This window comes from Sapajus apella, unplaced genomic scaffold, assembly GCF_009761245.1.
Source record: "Sapajus apella isolate SASKATOON/1434 unplaced genomic scaffold, GSC_monkey_1.0 scaffold84, whole genome shotgun sequence".
NCBI lineage: Eukaryota > Metazoa > Chordata > Mammalia > Primates > Cebidae > Sapajus > Sapajus apella.
In genome coordinates this window covers 8,884,705-8,904,264 of record NW_022437024.1, presented here as the reverse complement: position 1 = coordinate 8,904,264, position 19,560 = coordinate 8,884,705, and the positions used below count along the sequence as shown (strand labels likewise).

General features: G+C 35.3%; 1 protein-coding gene across 7 annotated transcripts in view; it reads right to left on the bottom strand.

Moving 5' to 3' along the window:
* The window catches only part of PDE3A (phosphodiesterase 3A), a 325,385-nt gene that overhangs the window by 50,014 nt on the left and 255,811 nt on the right, over positions 1-19,560 (bottom strand). For all 7 annotated transcript variants that reach the window (XM_032253811.1, XM_032253810.1, XM_032253813.1 and 4 more), the window contains exons 3-6: positions 18,952-19,209; positions 16,642-16,796; positions 11,574-11,689; positions 3,140-3,359 (exon numbers count right to left, since the gene is read on the bottom strand). In XM_032253811.1, coding sequence (XP_032109702.1) covers positions 3,140-3,359; positions 11,574-11,689; positions 16,642-16,796; positions 18,952-19,209 — 749 coding nt within the window. The remainder of the gene's footprint in view (positions 1-3,139; positions 3,360-11,573; positions 11,690-16,641; positions 16,797-18,951; positions 19,210-19,560) is intronic.

Sequence of the window (19,560 nt, the reverse complement as noted above, 5' to 3'; positions counted from 1 at the left end):
TGCTTAAAAGCCTCATTATGGGCCAGGCACATTGGCTCATGCCTGTAATCCCAGCACTTTGGGAGGCTGAGGCAGGCAGATCACCTGAGGTCAGGAGTTCGAGACAAGCCTGGCCAACATCGTGAAATCCAGTCTCTACTAAAAATACAAAAATTAGCCAAGCGGGGTGGCGAACACTTGTAATCCCAGCTACTCAGGAGGCTGAGGCAGGAGACTCGCTTGAACCTGGGAATTGGAGGCTGTGGGGAGTGGAGATCACACCACTGCATTCCAGCCTGGGCAACAGAGTGAGAGGCCACCTCAAAAAAAGAAAGCCTCATTATTAGATTTATTTCTTTGGGTTATGATATTTTTATGTCTAAACAGACCTTTAAGAAAAGACAACATAGGTTGAAATAGAATGATAGTATATGAATTTTATGTTTTGCTACACAATAAAAATGGAATTTGTTTTCAGATTGATCAGTTACTTGTTAAGGCTTTAAGGAAATGAACAAAAGAGAGGTGCATTTTGAGGAAGAGCAAATGTATGACTGACTACACTGACTACATGGGATGCTGGTTGAGAGAAACAGGCCATAGAGGCGCTGTGGACCACCAAGAAAAACAAAGGTAAGAGAGGTAAGCAATGCCCTCTAACAGAGGGTGCTGGAGAAATGAAGTTTGACTGTTTTAAAAATTAAACAGTAACCCCATACATGACCTAGCAGAGGCCATAAACTGGCTCTTCCCTCATCTATCTTGTTTAAAGACTTCATGATTAGATTTTGATTCTGCATTTTGCTGCTGGGTTCTTTCCATCTGACTAATATTACAAAGGGTCTCAGAGGATTTTTTTTTGTTTGTTTTTTAACCACAGATTACCCACTCTAAAATGAAAAAAGTAGTGATAGCTTATTGTTTAATATCTTAAATACCTCATCATTTTTTCCTGAATTGTGCTTGTGTGTGCACTGAGAAGAGCATTTTCCAGGTAGATAGTATCTACATACTAAGTAACTTTACTTTTTAACCCTTAAGCATAAACAGAAAAACATTACATGTAAAATATTTCTAATTATTAAATCTGTCAGTATGGCTTAGAGAATAAAAAGAAAATGATAAGACAAAAAGGAAAAAGAAAGTAGATACAATTGGTAGGCTTACATTCTCAGAAGTAGAGTTTATTAGCCTTAAAATTTTTCATTGCAAAATAATACCTAAAAGGACCATTTAAATTAGTACTTCAAATATGCCTGCTCTCATGCCAGAAAAATAGCTTGTTGCACAGACCTTACAGCAGCCAAGAGACTGGGATTCAACGCCAAACTCTTCAAGTTCAGCAGGGGAAACCACAACAATTAGTTGTGTGTTTCTGGACCTCTCTGTGCCTACATGGGTGGCTGCCTTTAAGGCAATAATAAAACCTGGTTTGAATTATAGATTTATAAAGCCCAAAGAAATAAAACACACACTACTGGATTTATAAACATTACTGAACAAGTAGACAGTAAAATCCCCTTGTTTTTCTCTGAAACCTCTTTTATAAAAATCCCATTTTATTCTACCTGCTAAGAATACAAAAAAAAAAAAAAAAACCCACTATGATGAAAAGAGCTACTGAGTAGTAGAGCTTTTCTGAACATCTCTCTCCTTTCTTTAGGGGACATATTTCCCAAAAGTCTGGAACCCATGGTGGGAGATTCTCCCTAAAAATACTGAACACAGATGTCCTTGATGAAGATTACTGCACGGGGTTTCATCTTGGCTCAGGGTGCATATAATAAAACAATGCTTCTTAATTGTGTTCTGCCAAACATTAGATCCATGGGCAACTATTGGGTGTTAACCTAAAGAAACTGGTTCTGTGGTCAAATAAATTCAGAAAACATCAAGTGAAACAACAACAACAAAAATAAAGAGAAATTCTTTTAACAGAACTTCCAAGAACTTTTAATAAAGCCATATGTGTTATGAATCTCTAAGAGTAAAGTATGATATATCTTCTCAATATTTTACTATAGAGCTTGCTTTTTTGTGGAAAAGAGATGAGATTAATATCCCACAGAAATCATTTTATTAAAAACAACTCATAGAGGGCAGCCGAATAACTTTTGCATAGTAGAATAACTTTGGCTCTGGGCAAACAAATGAAAATAATTTCTTATTTAAAATTGTCAAGAGAAAGGAAGTAAAAACAAAAATTATAAACAACATTTATTTAATTTACAGAGCTTCCGACTAAAAAATATAAAAATGAAAATTGTGAGGCTTAATAATAGTTGCTATTTGTTAAAACTGAATATATTGATAAAACCTGGGTCTATGAAGTCATATTTGATACTAGAACACCAACATGTTACTCATTTATTCAAATAGTTATCCTCATTAACCTCAGAAATGAAATACTATTTTATTCAAGGTACTCTCGTAGTAACTAGAAAAACACCCAACTGTTTTTCTACTTAAATAATACCATAATGCCTTCAGATAAATTATTCAAGCTATTACTTAAGAACAATAAAAGCACATTAACCAGTAAGAAGACATAATTCTTTCTTAGTGACAACCTTGGGAAAATAATTACTCCAGCCATTTTTTCTCAACTGATGTGATAGATAACATTTTATAATTTTGTTTCAATATGACAGAATAGCACATACAGTTGTTTAAATTGCATTCAGAGAACTATGTGAGTCCAGCCATCCTGTGCAATATATTATTCACATATTTTTAAATTGTAAAAATGGGAAATGCAATCCTAAGATTAAATACGGCTAATATCAATGTAACATGTTTGGAGAACAGGTACAAACATTGCAACAAAATGAAGAATTATAACAGAATAATTGATATCATTTTTCGTCACATTTTTTTCTACATTCTCCATCAGGAAACAGACAACATATACAGCTAATAATCGTGTATCCTCCCTAAAGATTAGCTGTATGAACTGCATGGATTCTATCTTTGTTAATAGAAAATTACTAAAACATAAGTTTTTATTGTAGCCTATTCAACAGAAATCACATTATCCCATTCTTGGTTGTCAACGACTTTGGCAAACCTACCTCAAGCTTTGTGGGCTGGTGGTAGGTATTTCTAGGGGAAAACTATCAATGGTTTTATTATTAAACTTCTGTTCATAAAGAATCCTTACCTGCTACATATAACAGGTGGAGTCAGGATTTGAGGGGATAGGTCAGGGGCACTCTGAGTATAAGTTAAGGCCCTGTGAGAACCTAGGCTTTGTTTGGCAGTTGTGTCAGCAGATTCTGGAAACTGCTCTGCAGAAATTTTGCTGACTAGGCTGCTGGCAGGAGTTCCTTGGAGAGGTGAGGAGCAGGGCGATGAAAGAGGTGAAGTTTTAGCGAGGGCACCTGAGAAAGAATGAGAGTTAAGTAACTAAACAAATGTCTTTAAAATGCAATATTGCAACTGTTGAACTTCACCTGGACCCTTATAAACTCAATAACAACCATGTGCCTGCTCAGGTCACCAGGCTGGCCTCCTCCACATACCAACATCTGGAGCCAGTGTGGTTGGGGTGTCTTCACAGCATTAAGTGGGAGGAATGAATCATCATAAAAAAAATCAGTGGCAATGTTGGCACATACAGCCAAAGCCTTGGTGTCCTGGAGTAACTTCAGGACAGAAGAATATTATTTTGTCCTCCTATTTTTGTTTCTTCTTGTCATTCTGACATGGAAATGATAGTTAAAATTTTCTCATGTGTTTACTTTCTCTTAGGCTGTGAAGGTTTTAGCAGGAACAGGATCTGCTATTGTTTTAAACATTAACCAGTATCTGGGGCAGAGTTCACCAGGCAACAGATGCTTAAAATATGTAAATAAAGAAGATACATTACTGAGAGGAAATTAACATTCTTAACCATTCACAGTTTCAGTGAAGCAAGACCTTTTGGTGTGAAAGAGTGTTTTGATCAAAATAATTTTTGAAGAAAACATTTTAAAATGTAGTAACATAATCCATTTCAGGTCAAACAATAGTCCTAAATCCTCCACTTCAAGTGTGGGTATTTGTGCCAAACCGTCTGTATTTACTCTAGATTGTGAGAATTTTACAGGACACTGGCTTAGATTTCAAAGTGTAGCTTTGACATGGACAATGCCTTTTGAAGTTACTTTCTCCCAACCACAGAGAAGGCACCCTGTGCTTAAAATGGAAAAAAGGAGAGAAATAACTTTTGGCCAACAACCTGCTTACAGGTTTTGTTGATTTTACGGCTGAACAATGTACTGTGGGGCAAATGAAATGAAATTATTAAAAGTCATTCTCTGTTTCTCACCACTTAGGAAAATTTACAGCCATCCACCTTCACATCATGGAATTATGTGTGTGGTTAGCTGGCAGCTGGCTTTCAGCAAAGTTTGCTTCCAGGGTCTAGCTTCCTCAAAAGTTTGAACTGTCACACCAAAGGTTTTCTGGTCCACTGAAAAGAATATTAAAGTTGCTGAGGGATTTTGTGTGAGCGAGTGCAATTTTCTTTTTAATTTCTTGTTTGCACTGTTATTTTTGTTGTAGTTGTTAAAGATGAGAAATCTCACTCTCCCCTTGCTTCAGTGTGAAGAGCAACAACCCCTGTAGTTCTTTCCAACACATTATTGTTAATTCCTAATCAGCAGCTCAAACCCCTCCCAGCTTTTCTATTAAGCAAATGAAACCACTTAGACCCAGACAAGTTAAAAAACCCTCCCAGAGTCACAGTACTGGTACATGGGAGAATACAGAGTAAACCTAGCTATTCTTAGTAAAACGTGGTTTAGAAACCAGCACCTTTATCAGAGACTACCCAAGGGGAAAGTAAAACTCATGACCTATTAGGCAGCATTTGCATTGCTCCTTATGTCATGACTTATGGTTTTTATTTCAATTTCTACTTCTTTTAAAAAAAAACACTTTTCCAAAGATAACGACAATCCTTCACATTACATAGTCTCCCGAGCCAAAAAAGAAAAGTTGACAAAGGTTTTAACTCAGAATTTCCCAGACAATGTATCATTATGGGAAGCGTTTGCTGTGAATTATTTAATGGTTGCAAATTTTTTAAAAAAATATTTTATTTGGAAACTCTAGAATAAACTCAATTTTTAATGTTATCTCTAATAGTTTATAATTAGATTTTCTCATTATAATTTTATAAAATAAAGGAAATCTAGTTTTCAAACTCAAAATCCCTTCCCATTTCTCTGTCGCTATGATAGTCACAAATATTACTACACACATATGGGTGCTCTGATGTAAAGGTTGAAAAGGATTGGTGTCATTCTGACTAGTTTTTGGATTTAGAAAGGGACTCCAGATAATCTTAGGAAGGCACTGTAACTCTTAAGGAGCTGAATCCTAGTATGATGTGGCAGACTGTTTACCAAAGCATCTGTATTGGAATCGCAATGATTTATTCATTCAACAAGTAGTTATTGTGAGTCTTGCTCCATGGGTGGAGTAGGATATAAAATGAAATCCCTGCACTAATGGAGCTCCCACTTTTTTAGGAGAGACAGAAACTAAAAGATAAAAGTTAATTAAAAAGGAAGAAAAGAAAAGTTAACAAATTCAAGTGATTGGAAGAAAACAATGCATGGGGTAGAAGGCAGAGAAGAAGAGATGCTCTTTAGATAAGATGGTCTAGGAAGGCCTCTCTGGTTGGGAAGGGGTGGGCGTGGGTAAAATTTGAATGGAGGCCTTATAAAATAAGCAAGACATGTAGATAAGTATCTGGGGAAAGCATGTTCAGGAAAGATGGACATGGAGGGGGTGGTCAGAGGAGCAGTCAGGAGGTCAGACTGGCAGCTTAGCAAAAAAAGGAAAAGGGGCAGGGGATGTGGTCAGAGAGGTTGCTGGGCAAGTCTGGTTAGGGTTGGGTAGGCCCAGGGCAAAGTTTTATTAGGCTGGTGCAAAAGTAATTGTATTTTTTTTTTCAATAAAAAGTAATTGCAAAAACAGCAATTCAAAGTAATTGCTGTGTCATAAGAAAAAGAGATTCCTAAAAAAATAAATAAATAAAATAAAATAAAAGAAAAAGAAAAAGAGATTCCTGATAGACACTGTGTTAGGCAATTCCTTAGTTATTCTGATAGTAAGCTGTGAGTTTGGGGACAGTTTTCTACACAATTTTTTTTAATAGAACAATAGTTCAAAGCCCATGAGAACATTGTCCATTTCTGTCTTGACACCATGTATTTTCTGAAGGCAGTTTATGAGAATGATTTTTTTCGTTGCTAAGTTTTAGTAGCTGCCAGCTGATGCCTCAGATACATGCAATTCACTTTCAAACACAAATTTAAAAATTCACACACCATTAGAGTTCTTGGAACTCATGGATTAACTAAATTTAAACAAGCAAGCAGATTTTAAGATACCAAATGTACTGGCTGGGATGAAATTTAAAATAAACCTGTAAAAGAGAAGCTCTTCTGTAGTATTAGCTTACATATTTTGAACACTATCAAAAGCATAATTCAGCCGGGCGCATTGGCTCAAACTTGTTATCTCAGCACTTTGGGAAGCCAAGGTGGGCAGATCATCTGATGTAAGGAGTTCGAGACCAGCCTGGCCAACATGGTGAAACCCCGTCTCTACTAAAAATACAAAAATTAGCCAGGCATGGTGGCGCATGCCTGTATTCCCAGCTACTTGGGAGGCTGAGGCAGAAGAATTGCTTGAACCTAGCAGGTGAAGGTTTCCGTTAGCTGAGATGGCGCCACTGCTACACTCCAGGCTGGGTGAAGCACAACTTTTGGCAACGAACCTGAGAAGCAGGGATATCTTTATTCTGCAGGTGAGAAGCTAAAGCTATTAAAGTATACGTTCTTTTTTCTTCCAAAGCCAAACCATCCCAGTGTGCATTATTATAGTTTACTTAAAGTTTAAAAAAACAGGAAGAATTAGGATGTGCATGCATATTTACACATATCAGTCTTCAGAAAGATAGGGAGATAAATGCAGATAATAACCAAATTTTTTTTATAGAACGGATGAACTATAAATACTATACATAAATGATTTCAGTTACAGGAAGAGGACCATCAGAGGAACTGGGAGGAATAACATTTGGAAACCTTTAAAAACAAATTTTCTAAAAAGGTTTCAATGTAATCATGTCTAAAGTCAGAGGGATGACTGTTAGAACCTTTAAAAGTCTCATCTAATTTAATATCGCACACTCACACATTTGCATACACACAAGTGAAGGGATTCAGATAAACATGCATTCTCTCAAATATATTAATGTTTACATTCACTTTATATTTGAGTAATTTTAGCAGATTCCAGGAAGAAGATATAGCTCATGAAATATAAATTTTTGAATGATTCAAACTGTCCTAATGTGAAATATTTAAAATCAAAACACTGAAAAACAAAAAATTAAAAATACAATTTTAAAAATAAAGCCTAAAATGCCAACTCCTTTGAGTAATTCTGACTTTAATTCCTTGTTCCTGAGAGCATGAGAAAATGTCTGTCAAGACACAAGGAATTTTGGGCAATCAATGAGAGAAAATAAACAATACTGCAGGGGAATTATTTAAGTGAATCCATCTGTTTTGTGCTATAAAACTCTCTCAGTTTAATTTTAATTGAACAGAAAAGGAACCAGCTTGTCTGATAAAGATATCTCTTTTTTCCATGCCCAGATGAAAATGGTCAGCCCAAATATTTTTCCAAAACAGAAATTGCATCTAAAACAATGCCAAAGAAAAAGAGTCCCAATACTATAGCTGAAGTTCTCTATCATTTCAAATTTTGTATAGGAAAAAGAGAGTCTAGATTACAGGTGTAGAGATACCTGTTGTCACTGCAATGGGCAGCCAAACTTACAAGAATCTGGGAAAGGACTACTGCAAATCAAGTAACTATAAATTCAAGGCGTTTTTAAAGCAGAATAATATCATGGTAGCTCCACAATGTCAGTGACTCATACTAGAAGAGCAAAATTGAAAACATAAATTATATTTGAACCTCCTGCTTTTAAGCTTTAATTAAAGGAGTCCTATGTGATTTCATTCATTTATTTTATATTAGTAATTGAATAATAATTTGTGTTTCAGCTATTTAAAATTATCATTGATTGACTGAACTAGAGGACACACTGTTTACTTGATCTGCGCAAAGAACAAATTTCATTAGTCCTCTCTAGAAACAGAGTATTTATCTTTCAGTATGTCTCTTCTTACTTCATACTTGCTTCCTCTTCACCTTATTGCCTGTTGCTTACATGCTTCCTCAGACTCCTCACATTACATTTGATTCCATTTGCTTACACTCTTTGCCACAAGGGGGCTCTTCCAGCTCCTTTCCTAGTTTATGGAAAACCAGGATGCATCACAGTCAACTGCATCAAACATGTCACAACCACTTAGCTCCATCAACCCAAACAGGGAAGCAAGGATTTTAAAGCAGAAGCTCCCGTCTCATTAGGGAGAGTTGCTATCTCTTTTCAGCCCTCTGATTCTTGATAGATGTTTTTGTCTCTTTTGGCAGACCTTTAGGAATTTAATTAGTTGGATTCGGCATGGGATATAGGTTATTTTATAAACATTTAGCTGTGCTGTGACAGCTGTCTAAAGATGCCACAATGCAAAAGCCTCTCCAAAATGATGATGATGAAAACACCTTATGCACCTGATGGCAAGAATGGAAAGGGGCTCTTGCTATGCCTGTGGCTCTAATTCCTACCATCTGTCTGTGTAGTATCTTATGTGAACATTCCTTTCCTTTTACACTTTGCTCTTTTTTCTAGAATCTGTCATACAAACTGGGGAGCAGGACACAGGAATATAAGGCTGTTCCATCATTTGCTCTGTTATTTCCAGTGTGTGCCCTAACCATAATTTTCACCTTCTTGATCTTATCATGTTGGTTACTCAATAATTTTTATGTTATTACTCAACTGAAGAAACAGGGTGAGAAAACCAAATCCTCCTATTATCTTGTACCCAGCCAAGTACAGAACCCAAAATATCCTAATTTTAAATTATGACAATTTGTCATCCTCACGTTTTCTAGTATGAAGTCATTAGGATAAAAGAATGTATTCAGGATTAATACATTAGCAAGTCACTTAACCTTCTTTTTCCTCAGTTTCCTCATCTAAACCCCCTTTCTGAACTACACACAGATTTAGAACACTTAAATTTATATGTCATCTCTTGAATTACATATTATGGCTGTCTGAAATTTTAGCTCTGTCCTTAAAAAATCTTATAAAAACTATTCACAAATCTGGAAATACTATTATTTATGAATTTAATGTTTGTTTGGATTGACCCATTGTTTTCAGATTTGTTTAACATTTTTATTAGATCTCAAACTTTCAATTATTCTTCTTTCTAGAATATATCCATTATAAATTCCTTCAGTAAAGATTTGGCAGGTGGTAATGTTTCGACTTCTTTCAAATTGACTTTAGTTCACTCCTATTCTTGTAAGATGAATCTGCCAGGCACAAAATTTTAGGCTATCATATTGTTTCAGAACTTTGAAGAAAATATTCTACTGTGTTCTGACTCCCAGTATTTCTGATAATTCTGCTTTCAGTCTTACTGCTTTTCCTGAAAAGGAAATTTGTCTTTTCTCTGGTAGACTTTAGGATTTGTGTGTGTGTGTGTGTGTGTATCTTTGGTGTTATGTAGTTTGACTATTTTGTATCTACGTGTGAGTTTCTTTCCATTTACTAGGCTCCTCCTAAGTATTTCATGTCTTCCATCTGCTACTAAAAGTACGATTACATATATTATGTATATTAGACTTTCTAATTTTTGAATATGTCTTAAAATCTATTAGAGTTTCCCATTTTCATCTGTGTTGCATTCTGGATAATTTCTTCAAATCTTTCTCTACCCAGTTTGCTAATTCTCTCTTCAGTAGTCTACTATGCTATTTAATATTTCCTTGCCTACATTTAAAAAGGCATATTTAGCTGCTCTGCAGTTAGGTCTTTTCTCATGGCTATTATTTTTCCTTAAATGTGTAAATTTTTAAATTGAATTTCAATTTAATTATTTCGACCCTCTTACAGATCTAGAAAGTTGTTTGTTTCTGTTAAATCAAACTCATGGTGTTTCTTTGTGCAATTAGTGATCCTGGTTGTAAGCTCCATGTTTGAATATGATCTGATAAAATCTCATGGCCCTTAATTGATGATGTTTTCCTTCCAAAATTATCTGCATATATTTTTATAGGGAGCCAAGTGGTCCTACCCAAAACCACCTTAGTCCACTTTAGTGTGCCTTTAAGAGTCTCAGGTTTAATGTGGAATTCTCAAATACAGTTTCTCCACCTTGCTGGAGTCCCAGATGATTCTCCTTATTAGTGAGCTAATCTGCATTTGTCCTCAGGGATATCTCAATTTAAGTATTTGCCTACATTATCCTACATTGCCTGACCCTGGTGAAAACTCAATTTTATTAGCAGGTCGTTAATGACTTCTAAAAGTGATAAAATTTAATGAACATTTCTAAAGAGCGGAGAGGACCAGATTAGTTGTTGGAAAACCAGATTACCTTAATGGTTTCTTTCACTGATGTAATGCCAATAAAATGGTACAAAAAAAAAGCTATCAAGGTAAAGCACACAATTCTGAGGGACTAGGTTCTCATGAAGAAGAGAATCCCAAAAAGGTGAGCCAAAATCCTGCAAAGTGTTTTTCCCTTCAAAGCATTATTTACTGACTATTGGCATGGAGCAAGAAGTGGAGGATCCAGACAGAGGGGTGCAGCTATTTGGGAGGCGGCCAGCAGAGCTTTTAGCAATGTCATGAGGCTGATGACAAAAATTGGAGTTTGGGGTTGCCATGGCAGCCAGAATTTGAATGTTTCATATCTCAGTGGGAAGTAGGCAGTTTTCCTTTTAACCATTTGATGAACCCTTAAACTGCTAAAGGCAGTAGATTAATCAGGAAGTTTCTGAAAAAATCATTGATGTTTTCTCTAATACTGAGAAGTGAAACCGTGAAGTTAGATTCCAAAAAGGAAAGATCAGAGGAAATACCTAAGATTCCTAATTGGGCTTCTAAAGAGAAAGGCAATTCAGAGATAGAATCTGACAAAAACTCCTATTATAGTTTTGGGTGAGCACAGACCCTGAACACATGAGGTTAATCTTCCCCCATATCATTTCATCTTCCTATCTAAAGCTTTTTTACTCTTAAATTTTTGATATTTAAATTCCTTATCATAGCTCATATGTAGTAAATGAAACACTTCCTTGAACTTATAAATATCATACTCCTGAAAGGTAATTTTAATAGACACTAAAAATAAAGTTGGAATTTCTATTATGAGATGATGCTTCTGGAGATTATCCTTGATGGTAAAAGTGATTTCCTATGCATCTAATTAGTTCAAGATAGAAAATATTGTACAGCAACTGTGAAGGAATCAGTGTCATCACATAGGTGGAAATTTAAATAACTAATTGGTTATTGAGGCTTTTAAAAATAACCGATTATTAGAACAGGCAAACCAAACATATCCGAATATAGGAGACCCTTGGAATATTTCAACGCTTAAGGTCTGGTTTACTCTATGACTCCACACTCACAGTAACCCTTCTCCAGTTAAGTTACTTACCTGGTCGACTTTGCTTTTTAGCCTTTACATGGTTAGCTGCAGAAACAGCATAGGACGAAGTGAAGGATCTGCTTTTGGTGAGGGTCATCATCCCTGGATTATTCCAAGAATCAGGACTAACAGCACCATAAACACAGGATTAAAAGAAAATTCAAGAAATTATTCATCAGTTATTGGGCCAATCTTGCCAGAACCCAAACATCATTTCTGTAATAGACTTGCCAATCTGAGTGTTGGTTCAGGTTCAGTGACAGAATCACTGTACTTCCCAATGATGAAACAGATTACATAAAAACAATCTCTGTTGCAGGGATATAGCAGTTACTCATCAAGCATGCTGGGTTAAGAAACAGGAAAGATAACTTTCTTATATTCCAATTAATAATAATTAACACCTTCTCACTGTACTCTAGAATTATGTTCCTTGCAGATTTTCTAAAAGAGACTTGCAGATTAAGGTTAAGATGCAGGTGAATTTACATAAACTGTAAGTGTCATAATGCTTACTTCAGTACTCTATTATTTTTGGTGCATCTGTATTCAAAAATTGACCACAAAATCATTCAAAAATAATGTTTTTTTTTTGCAGTATTTCCTTGTGAAGGAAATGGTTAACAGCAGGTCTTTAGCTTACGATTTCTCTTTACTGGTGATAACCTAGAAAAAAAAAGTGATGATCCATTCAAATTCCCTTATAAAAAGAGAATATTTTTTCATGTTGAAAAAATACTGCATCATATCTTTTTCAAGGGAATTTGTTAAAAGGGACATGCTAATAATGGAGTTGATGATACGTACCAGGAGAAAGATAATGGAGAATCTTCATCTAGCAAATGCTTTGACCAGGGTGTACTTGGTCTGCCTAGGTTGCTTATTGTAAATAAATGTGGAATGAATATTAACAGATTCATGGAAGGTTGAGCTAGAGAAGGTTATGTAAGTCATGCAATTAATGTGATATAAATTTTGGAGGTATTCCAAGACAAAATTTCTCTGTATGTGTTGCTCAAAATTTACATATTGAATCTGAAATAGACTCCATACTAATTTGGGAGAAAAGGAATTTAGAAAGTTGTATTGACAATCTTGGACTGCTCCAAGGGAAAAGTGCTTAGTCTGTGTTTTGCTAACACCTGTGTCCTTTCAAGAACTAGTAAATTTGGTACTGGGTACATTCTATAATTTATACAAATATGATTTGACAGTTTGATCTTTTGCCAATCTTAGATTGGCAATGTAAGCAGGATGTGCCTCCTCTGTCTGGGTGGCTTACTGTAAATAAACCTGAAATTGATAGAATTAGGGGCTCATGGATGCATGGAGATTGCCATATCAGCTGTATAATTAAGAGGATATAATTTGGAGAGGTTCCAGAGCTAAAATGGTTCCCTCTGTGCAAGTAATATTATGTATGCATTGCTTAAAACCCTGCATGCTAAATCCAAACCAGAACATGTGGAATAAAGGGACTTTCAGGGAATTGCACTAACAGACCTCTCAAAGGAAAGAATGCTAAACATGTGTCTTGCTATTGTCTGTATCCTTTGATTACTAGTAAATTCGGCAATGGGTGAGATCTGTAATTTCAGTTGAGGTCAATTTGACACTCTAACACTTGTTATCTCAATTTTTTTTCCATCTTAGAAAGATTTTTTTCAACTATTGACCAATGTAGTTAAAAACGTTATCTTTTCTCCTTACTTCTTACAGCAGTTTTCCATATGTGAGGACATTTGAAATGTGGTATGACCTTCAGCAATTATACAATGCAATTAAGTGAGGCACAAAAATATTTGTTTGACTTCCTTTTCAGAAAGCACATCCTAGGTATTTCGCAAGTTCTTGACATTTAGGAAATAATGAAATGAAAAAAACTTTGGATCTGAAAGAGAGAACTACACTGACGATTTTCTGGTGGTGTTGGTCCCTTTTAATTCATTTTGCTGGACTGATTAACTGAAAAGATTTACTGTGAAGAAATATTATGTAATGTATATGTGGCCTCAATGTTTGCAGTTCTCAATACATTATATATAGTGAATAGGTTATTACTTTTACTTTTCTAAGTTGACTTTTAAAAGACAATGCCTAATATTATTCAGAAAGATATATTATGAAGGCTAGCTATTCAAATAAATTGTTGAATAGTAAATTGTTCAAATAAAAACTTTTAAAATGTGTTCATTTTAAAGTTTGCAAAATATGTTAGAATATCTTAATGAATGTGAATTTAATGAACTCAAGATAAATAACATCCTAATCACATCCCATTAATACAGTAAATATTAATTGTATTTTACTATTAATGAAACAATAAGTCAATGTATTATATTCTATATCAATGCACTATAGTTTACAGGTGCTTTCATATATGGCTTTGTGAGACCCTCATGATAGTTTTCAGCTTTTCATTGGCCCTTATTTCCTGATTCTGGCTTAGATTTCATGAATATGAAATAATTTGGATCCTGTAAAGGAGAACAGCTTATAGACGCCTTTACATGGTTTCTTCACACTGGCACAGCAGAGGAAAATTGTCTATGTGCTTGTGATGGAAGAGCTCATTCCTCTTCCCAAAGGTGGTCTTTTGCTCTTATTATCCTCTTATGACTCCATCCTAAGTCCTTAAAGTCTGATCAGGTAACAGTCTCTTTTGCTAAGGTTACAGCTTTCTTTTTGCCTAGATACACAGGCAGGGGTCAATTGCAAGGTCAACTTGGAATGATTTAGGGTCTGATTTATTTCAGCTTTTTCTATTTCTCTAAAGCCTATTTTGTAAGCACCTACTTGTATTCTTCCATCTAATTTACCCCTCCAATTATGTCATAGTTCCCCTTTTCCTAATGACTCCTTGTGGTTGGGTACAGAGATTCTGGCAGGTTAATGACTTGCTCCTAACGACATAATACATTTCTGAGTGCTAAGACCAAGCCCCTTCAGATTCTCAGTCCAGTGTCCTTTCTACCAGACTGTATTTAAAATTACCCAGTAGTAAATTATCCAATTGTATATGTAAAGGGATATAAGTTGCATTTCTAATTTTTAGTTCTCATTCTTGTTATTCTTTTGATCAATGTCCGTTCTCAAAGAGACCCAATAAATGAACAGATATGGAAAGGAATAAATAAATGGGTTAAAAGGGAAGAAATTTCAGGGCCAAAATTCAAAAGAAGGTTTTAACTTTGGTTTATAATCAAGCCAAAACTAGTTGTATTTTGTGGTGGTACTACTGCCACTTAGTAATAAATGGTTTTCCCTTAAAGGGATCAAATTCTACTCAGAATGAATTTCCTTTCTTCACAATGATGAAGAAATTATATTGCTTTCAGATTTTACATCAGAACTTTTCGCAGGACAGTGAGATTATGAGATAATATATTAGGCAGTGATGAAAACATATACCCAGGTAAGATATCTATGAGTATTTTTAGGACGAGAGAATGAGAATGGATGGAATCATATGATATTCCTTATATCTATTGTAAATATTTGGATGTATCAGTTTTACAAAGAAGAATGACAAGATCCTTGGGTGTTAAGTTCTTAAAAGTTCTTAGAACTTTTTGCTTTGTCATGATTTCAATTTAAACTCTCAAGTTCATTTAACTGACTAAGAGAAGAGACAGGGAGGGGAAATAAGATTTGACTAGAATTAACAAAGAATAACAGAAAGAAAGAAGACATTTGAGAAAGCATGAGTAGATTTTTGATAGAGTCATTCTATGGAAAGGAAATCATGAAGCATTACCTATACTATGAAAGGAAATTTAGCAAGGTGCATTGGCAAAGTAGACACTCTGATGATACACACTGAAAACATAATTCATTTTATTAACCAATATTTAACCATAATACTATTAACATTTATCAGTATTTGCTGCTGTAGAAATTGTCAATGATCAATATTTTTAGAGAAAAATATTACCATTGACTTCTGTTTCGAACTTCAGAAAATCTTCATGAAACACTGCATAATCTCTTCTTGTATTGTTTACAGGTTTTACAAAAGTCCCAGTAATAGGTTGGAGTGGAATTATACTGACATATAAAATATATAATGGCATTTGAGTTTGCTTCCAATTCTATAGGTTTATTAGAACACAAATATTAATATGGAAGAAACCAATTAAAAAATTTTAATCAAAAAGGCAAGAAAAGTCAACAGTCATTAAATTCTTATAATCTGAAATATTTCTATTAGACTCAGTATGTTGGTTTATTTATATCCCAGGCAAAGATCAGGAGAAAAGTACTTCTGTTATTGCTATCATGTAATATGACATAGATGTAGACAATTTTCATTCATTAGGTCATTGATAAAACTGATATATGTGTTTCTAAAACCTGAAATCATATGGTAAATGTTCTCACAATTAATGAATTGAATAAAGTATGATAAGTATAACATTTTTATTCTAAATAGAAAGGGACCCAGTATCTCCCTCTAAATGCACTTTCCTTGGCTATTTTCTTCAAAATACTTTTTAGATGTTAATATAACCTTTTCTTTAGTTTTGATAATTCTAGTTTTTAAGTTGCTTTGAAAAATTAGAATTAATATCCTCAGGAAAGTTTAAATTATCAAATGTTTGAACATATCTAGGTGTTCTTAGTATGACCTACTTTTGATTTGCTCTTTTGTCTTTTGTCCAAAGCTAAGACAGCTGGTCTTGTGGGAGGCTAAGGACTGGGCTAGGGGCATCTCATATCAATTGCAAATGTCAAGTTAGATGCTTTTGATTTAAGGGTCTCAACATGAATCTCAATGTAGATAAAATTAGCCTACCTTTATCCTGGGCTTAACCTTTCCCATCTAAGGTCACAATGGCAGAGATCAGCTCAGGTGATTCTTTCCACTTAAATTTAAGGCCACACAACAGACGTTAAGCCTGATTATCTGATGTTAACTCCCATACAGCTCTGCATTTAAACCACGCACCCTTTCCATTTTCAAAGCTGACCTCCAACCAAATGTAATTGGTTGGCCTTCCTTCTCCGGTAATTTATAACTCATTTTTGGCAAGTAACTTCTCTAAGAGACATTAAACCAGCGAGAGCCATATGTCACCTGGATGAAGGTGCTTCCTGCAGTTTGATGCTGGTGCTGCGGTCTCTCCGAACTGGCGCAGGCTCCAAGGTGGGTAGACCTGTGGCTGAGGTGGTGGTGGTCCAAGTGGAAGAAACTCGTCTCAACAAGCCAGGGGGCAGACTCCTTCTCAGGCGCTAGGAAAGAGACTTAACTTCATTACCAAGCTTTTTTTATATTTCTTAATTTGTGTGGAATATCATAGAAGGAAATGAGCTTTTAATGAGAAGTTAATTGATTAAATTATATTGGTTGAATACCACCTATCTAAAATTTGGGTGCTCAGAAATTTAATAAAAGACTCTGGCTAAAATGAATGCATATAAAAATAACATTTGGGGGTATTTATTTCAATGCTTATACAAATATGTGATTACAGGAGTGAGTGTCAATTACCTCTGAGATAATTTTGTAGTTATATTTATTCAACAGGATTTACGTATCTATTATACTCCTTGTTATGAGAAGCTTTTCCTCAAAAGTCACTTGCTTGGGGGCATGGATTAATTTATATCATCTTGCACCCTAGTCTACACCCCAAGTATACTGACTATATTATCTTCATTTACAAATGAAAGGAGCTAAGTGTAAGAATGTAAGTCTTTCATAAAATGCACCACTTCTCTTATGATTAATGTAACTTAGACATCAGAGATATGAATAGTGTCAACACCTCTTAATAGGAGACCCTGCTGGTCAACCTACTTTTCCCCTTCTTATTTCATCTCCCCAATATCCTAAGCAGGATATGTAGCATCATGTGTACTGCGGCAAGAGTCTGGGATCACTAGGATGAGCACCAATACTCTAAAGCAGATCTGGACCTTAAAAGTTAAACTGGGCCGGGAGTGGTGGCTCACACCTGTAATCCCAGCACTTTGGGAGGCTGAGTCGGGCGGATCACTTTAGGTCAGGAGTTTGAGACCAGCCTGGCCAACATGCAGTGAGCTGAAGTTGTGCCACTGCACTGCAGCCTAGGCAACAGAGCAAGACTCCATCTCAAAAAAAAAAAAAGTTAAACTGAAGGTATTTTTTCTACAACTTCACCAACAGTCATAATAGACAGAACCACAACCCACTTTTGTTTGTGCTAATCACTCCTAATAAACCAACCGCATAGGCGTAGTTCACAAAGACATTCTGCTCTTCTGAAGAAGGTAAAAAATTTTGAGAAGTGAATTATATGTCACCTTGGGATTTAAGAATAGCTCTGATACTAAATAGTTTCTAGTATCTCTTAAAGATCTGAATGTGCATCTTAGAAGGTAATTCAGTTGGAAGAGAAAAAGTCAAACACTCTTAAATACCAGCTTTCTGGCCTTAAATCTGTCACTGAACTCAGGTCTAATTTGAGACCTGAAGGAACCAGTTAATCTCTCTCTCCATTTCCTTACTGTCATATTATACTTAGTATATCTATATCAGGGAATTGCACATTAGACAGAAAGTACGTAAATATGTAATTGATAAAGTTATGAAGATCACACTCCTGAGGGACTCACAATAGCAGAAACACAGATGTTACTGACTACCAGCTCAAAAGGACAGCTGCTTGTTTACTACATAAGTGACCGTGCTGAAAATACCAGAGTCCAATGACACTCTGATTTTTTTAGCCTTTAATATGCCTTATTTTTAATCTATATTGAGATCTAAAATGGGTGAGCATCCTCTTACAATTTGCTTTTGTAATACTCATACCATATATATATAAAAATAATACATTTGTGTAATTTCCTTTTTACATATAAATTATGAATTTATAGAAATCACTAAGGACATCTTTTACTTTAAATACTCTATAATTGACTAAAACTGTTCTGGGTTCAAACGTGGTTGTGTATTGGAAAGTCAAGAGGTATTTTGAAGTATATCATTCAAGAAAATAAGAGTAAAGCAACCTTCAGTTTTAGGAGTCAATGGATTTTAAACAGAATCTGCACTAGAAAGGAGCAAGGATTTCTGCCTTTTCGTTTTTTTTTTGTTATGGCAATACCCTTACCATCTTAGAAAAGAGCCTGGCATATAGAAAAATGTTTGCAAGTAACATGAAAGATTAAATAAAAGAACTAACATAAAAAGATAAATTTTTTATATATAGAAAACTATCAGGTATAAGGACAGAAGTCTTTATGTTTAAATATTTGTTACTTTTGTCAGCATGATCAACACATCTTGCCTGAGTCACTGATAGGAATTCGCAGATGGAGTTGGGGTGACAGGAAGGAGACCTAGAAGACAATTTTTTTAAAAACAGTTTAACCCTTTAAGGAGTATGTCATTATTACCTACCTTTGGAATAGCAAGCTTGTCTTTTTCAGAGCTCTCTTCAGAGTCAGAACAGGTATAGTTTTCACTGAGGGAAGTGACGGGATTCACTCTGGGCTTGTGAATGGCCTGGAAGGTGAGCTGTGTGCTAAGCAAGTTGCTCACGGCTCTCAAGGATGTGCACACATTTGGTGGAAGAGAAGGGTCTGCCAGGAGGTCGGTAATGAGGCCGTGGGCCTCGCCCATCACGGCTATATCCACAGTAATACTGGTTCCCGAAGACTGAGACACAAACCAAGAAGAGATCAGATAAGAAAAGGCCTGAATCTGAAGGCACAAAGCATTAAGTTGGACTTTTTCACTAAGAAATGAATTGGGCTGATTCTTTAGGATTTCAGTACAGTAAAATTTAAACCACCTATTTCAAATTCTGCTAAAATGCTCCCTAGCTGTCATCATTTTTTGCATTTGTGGCACATTTTTTAACGCTAGAATTTGGGGAGGGGTCGAGCATATTTGAAGAGATTAAAAAGATGAATACTAGTTTTTAAAAGGCAAAAACTTTCAGAGAGCTGGGGAAAAAAAATGTATCACTCCTTATGAAGAGCTCAACATTTTACATGTATGTTCTTT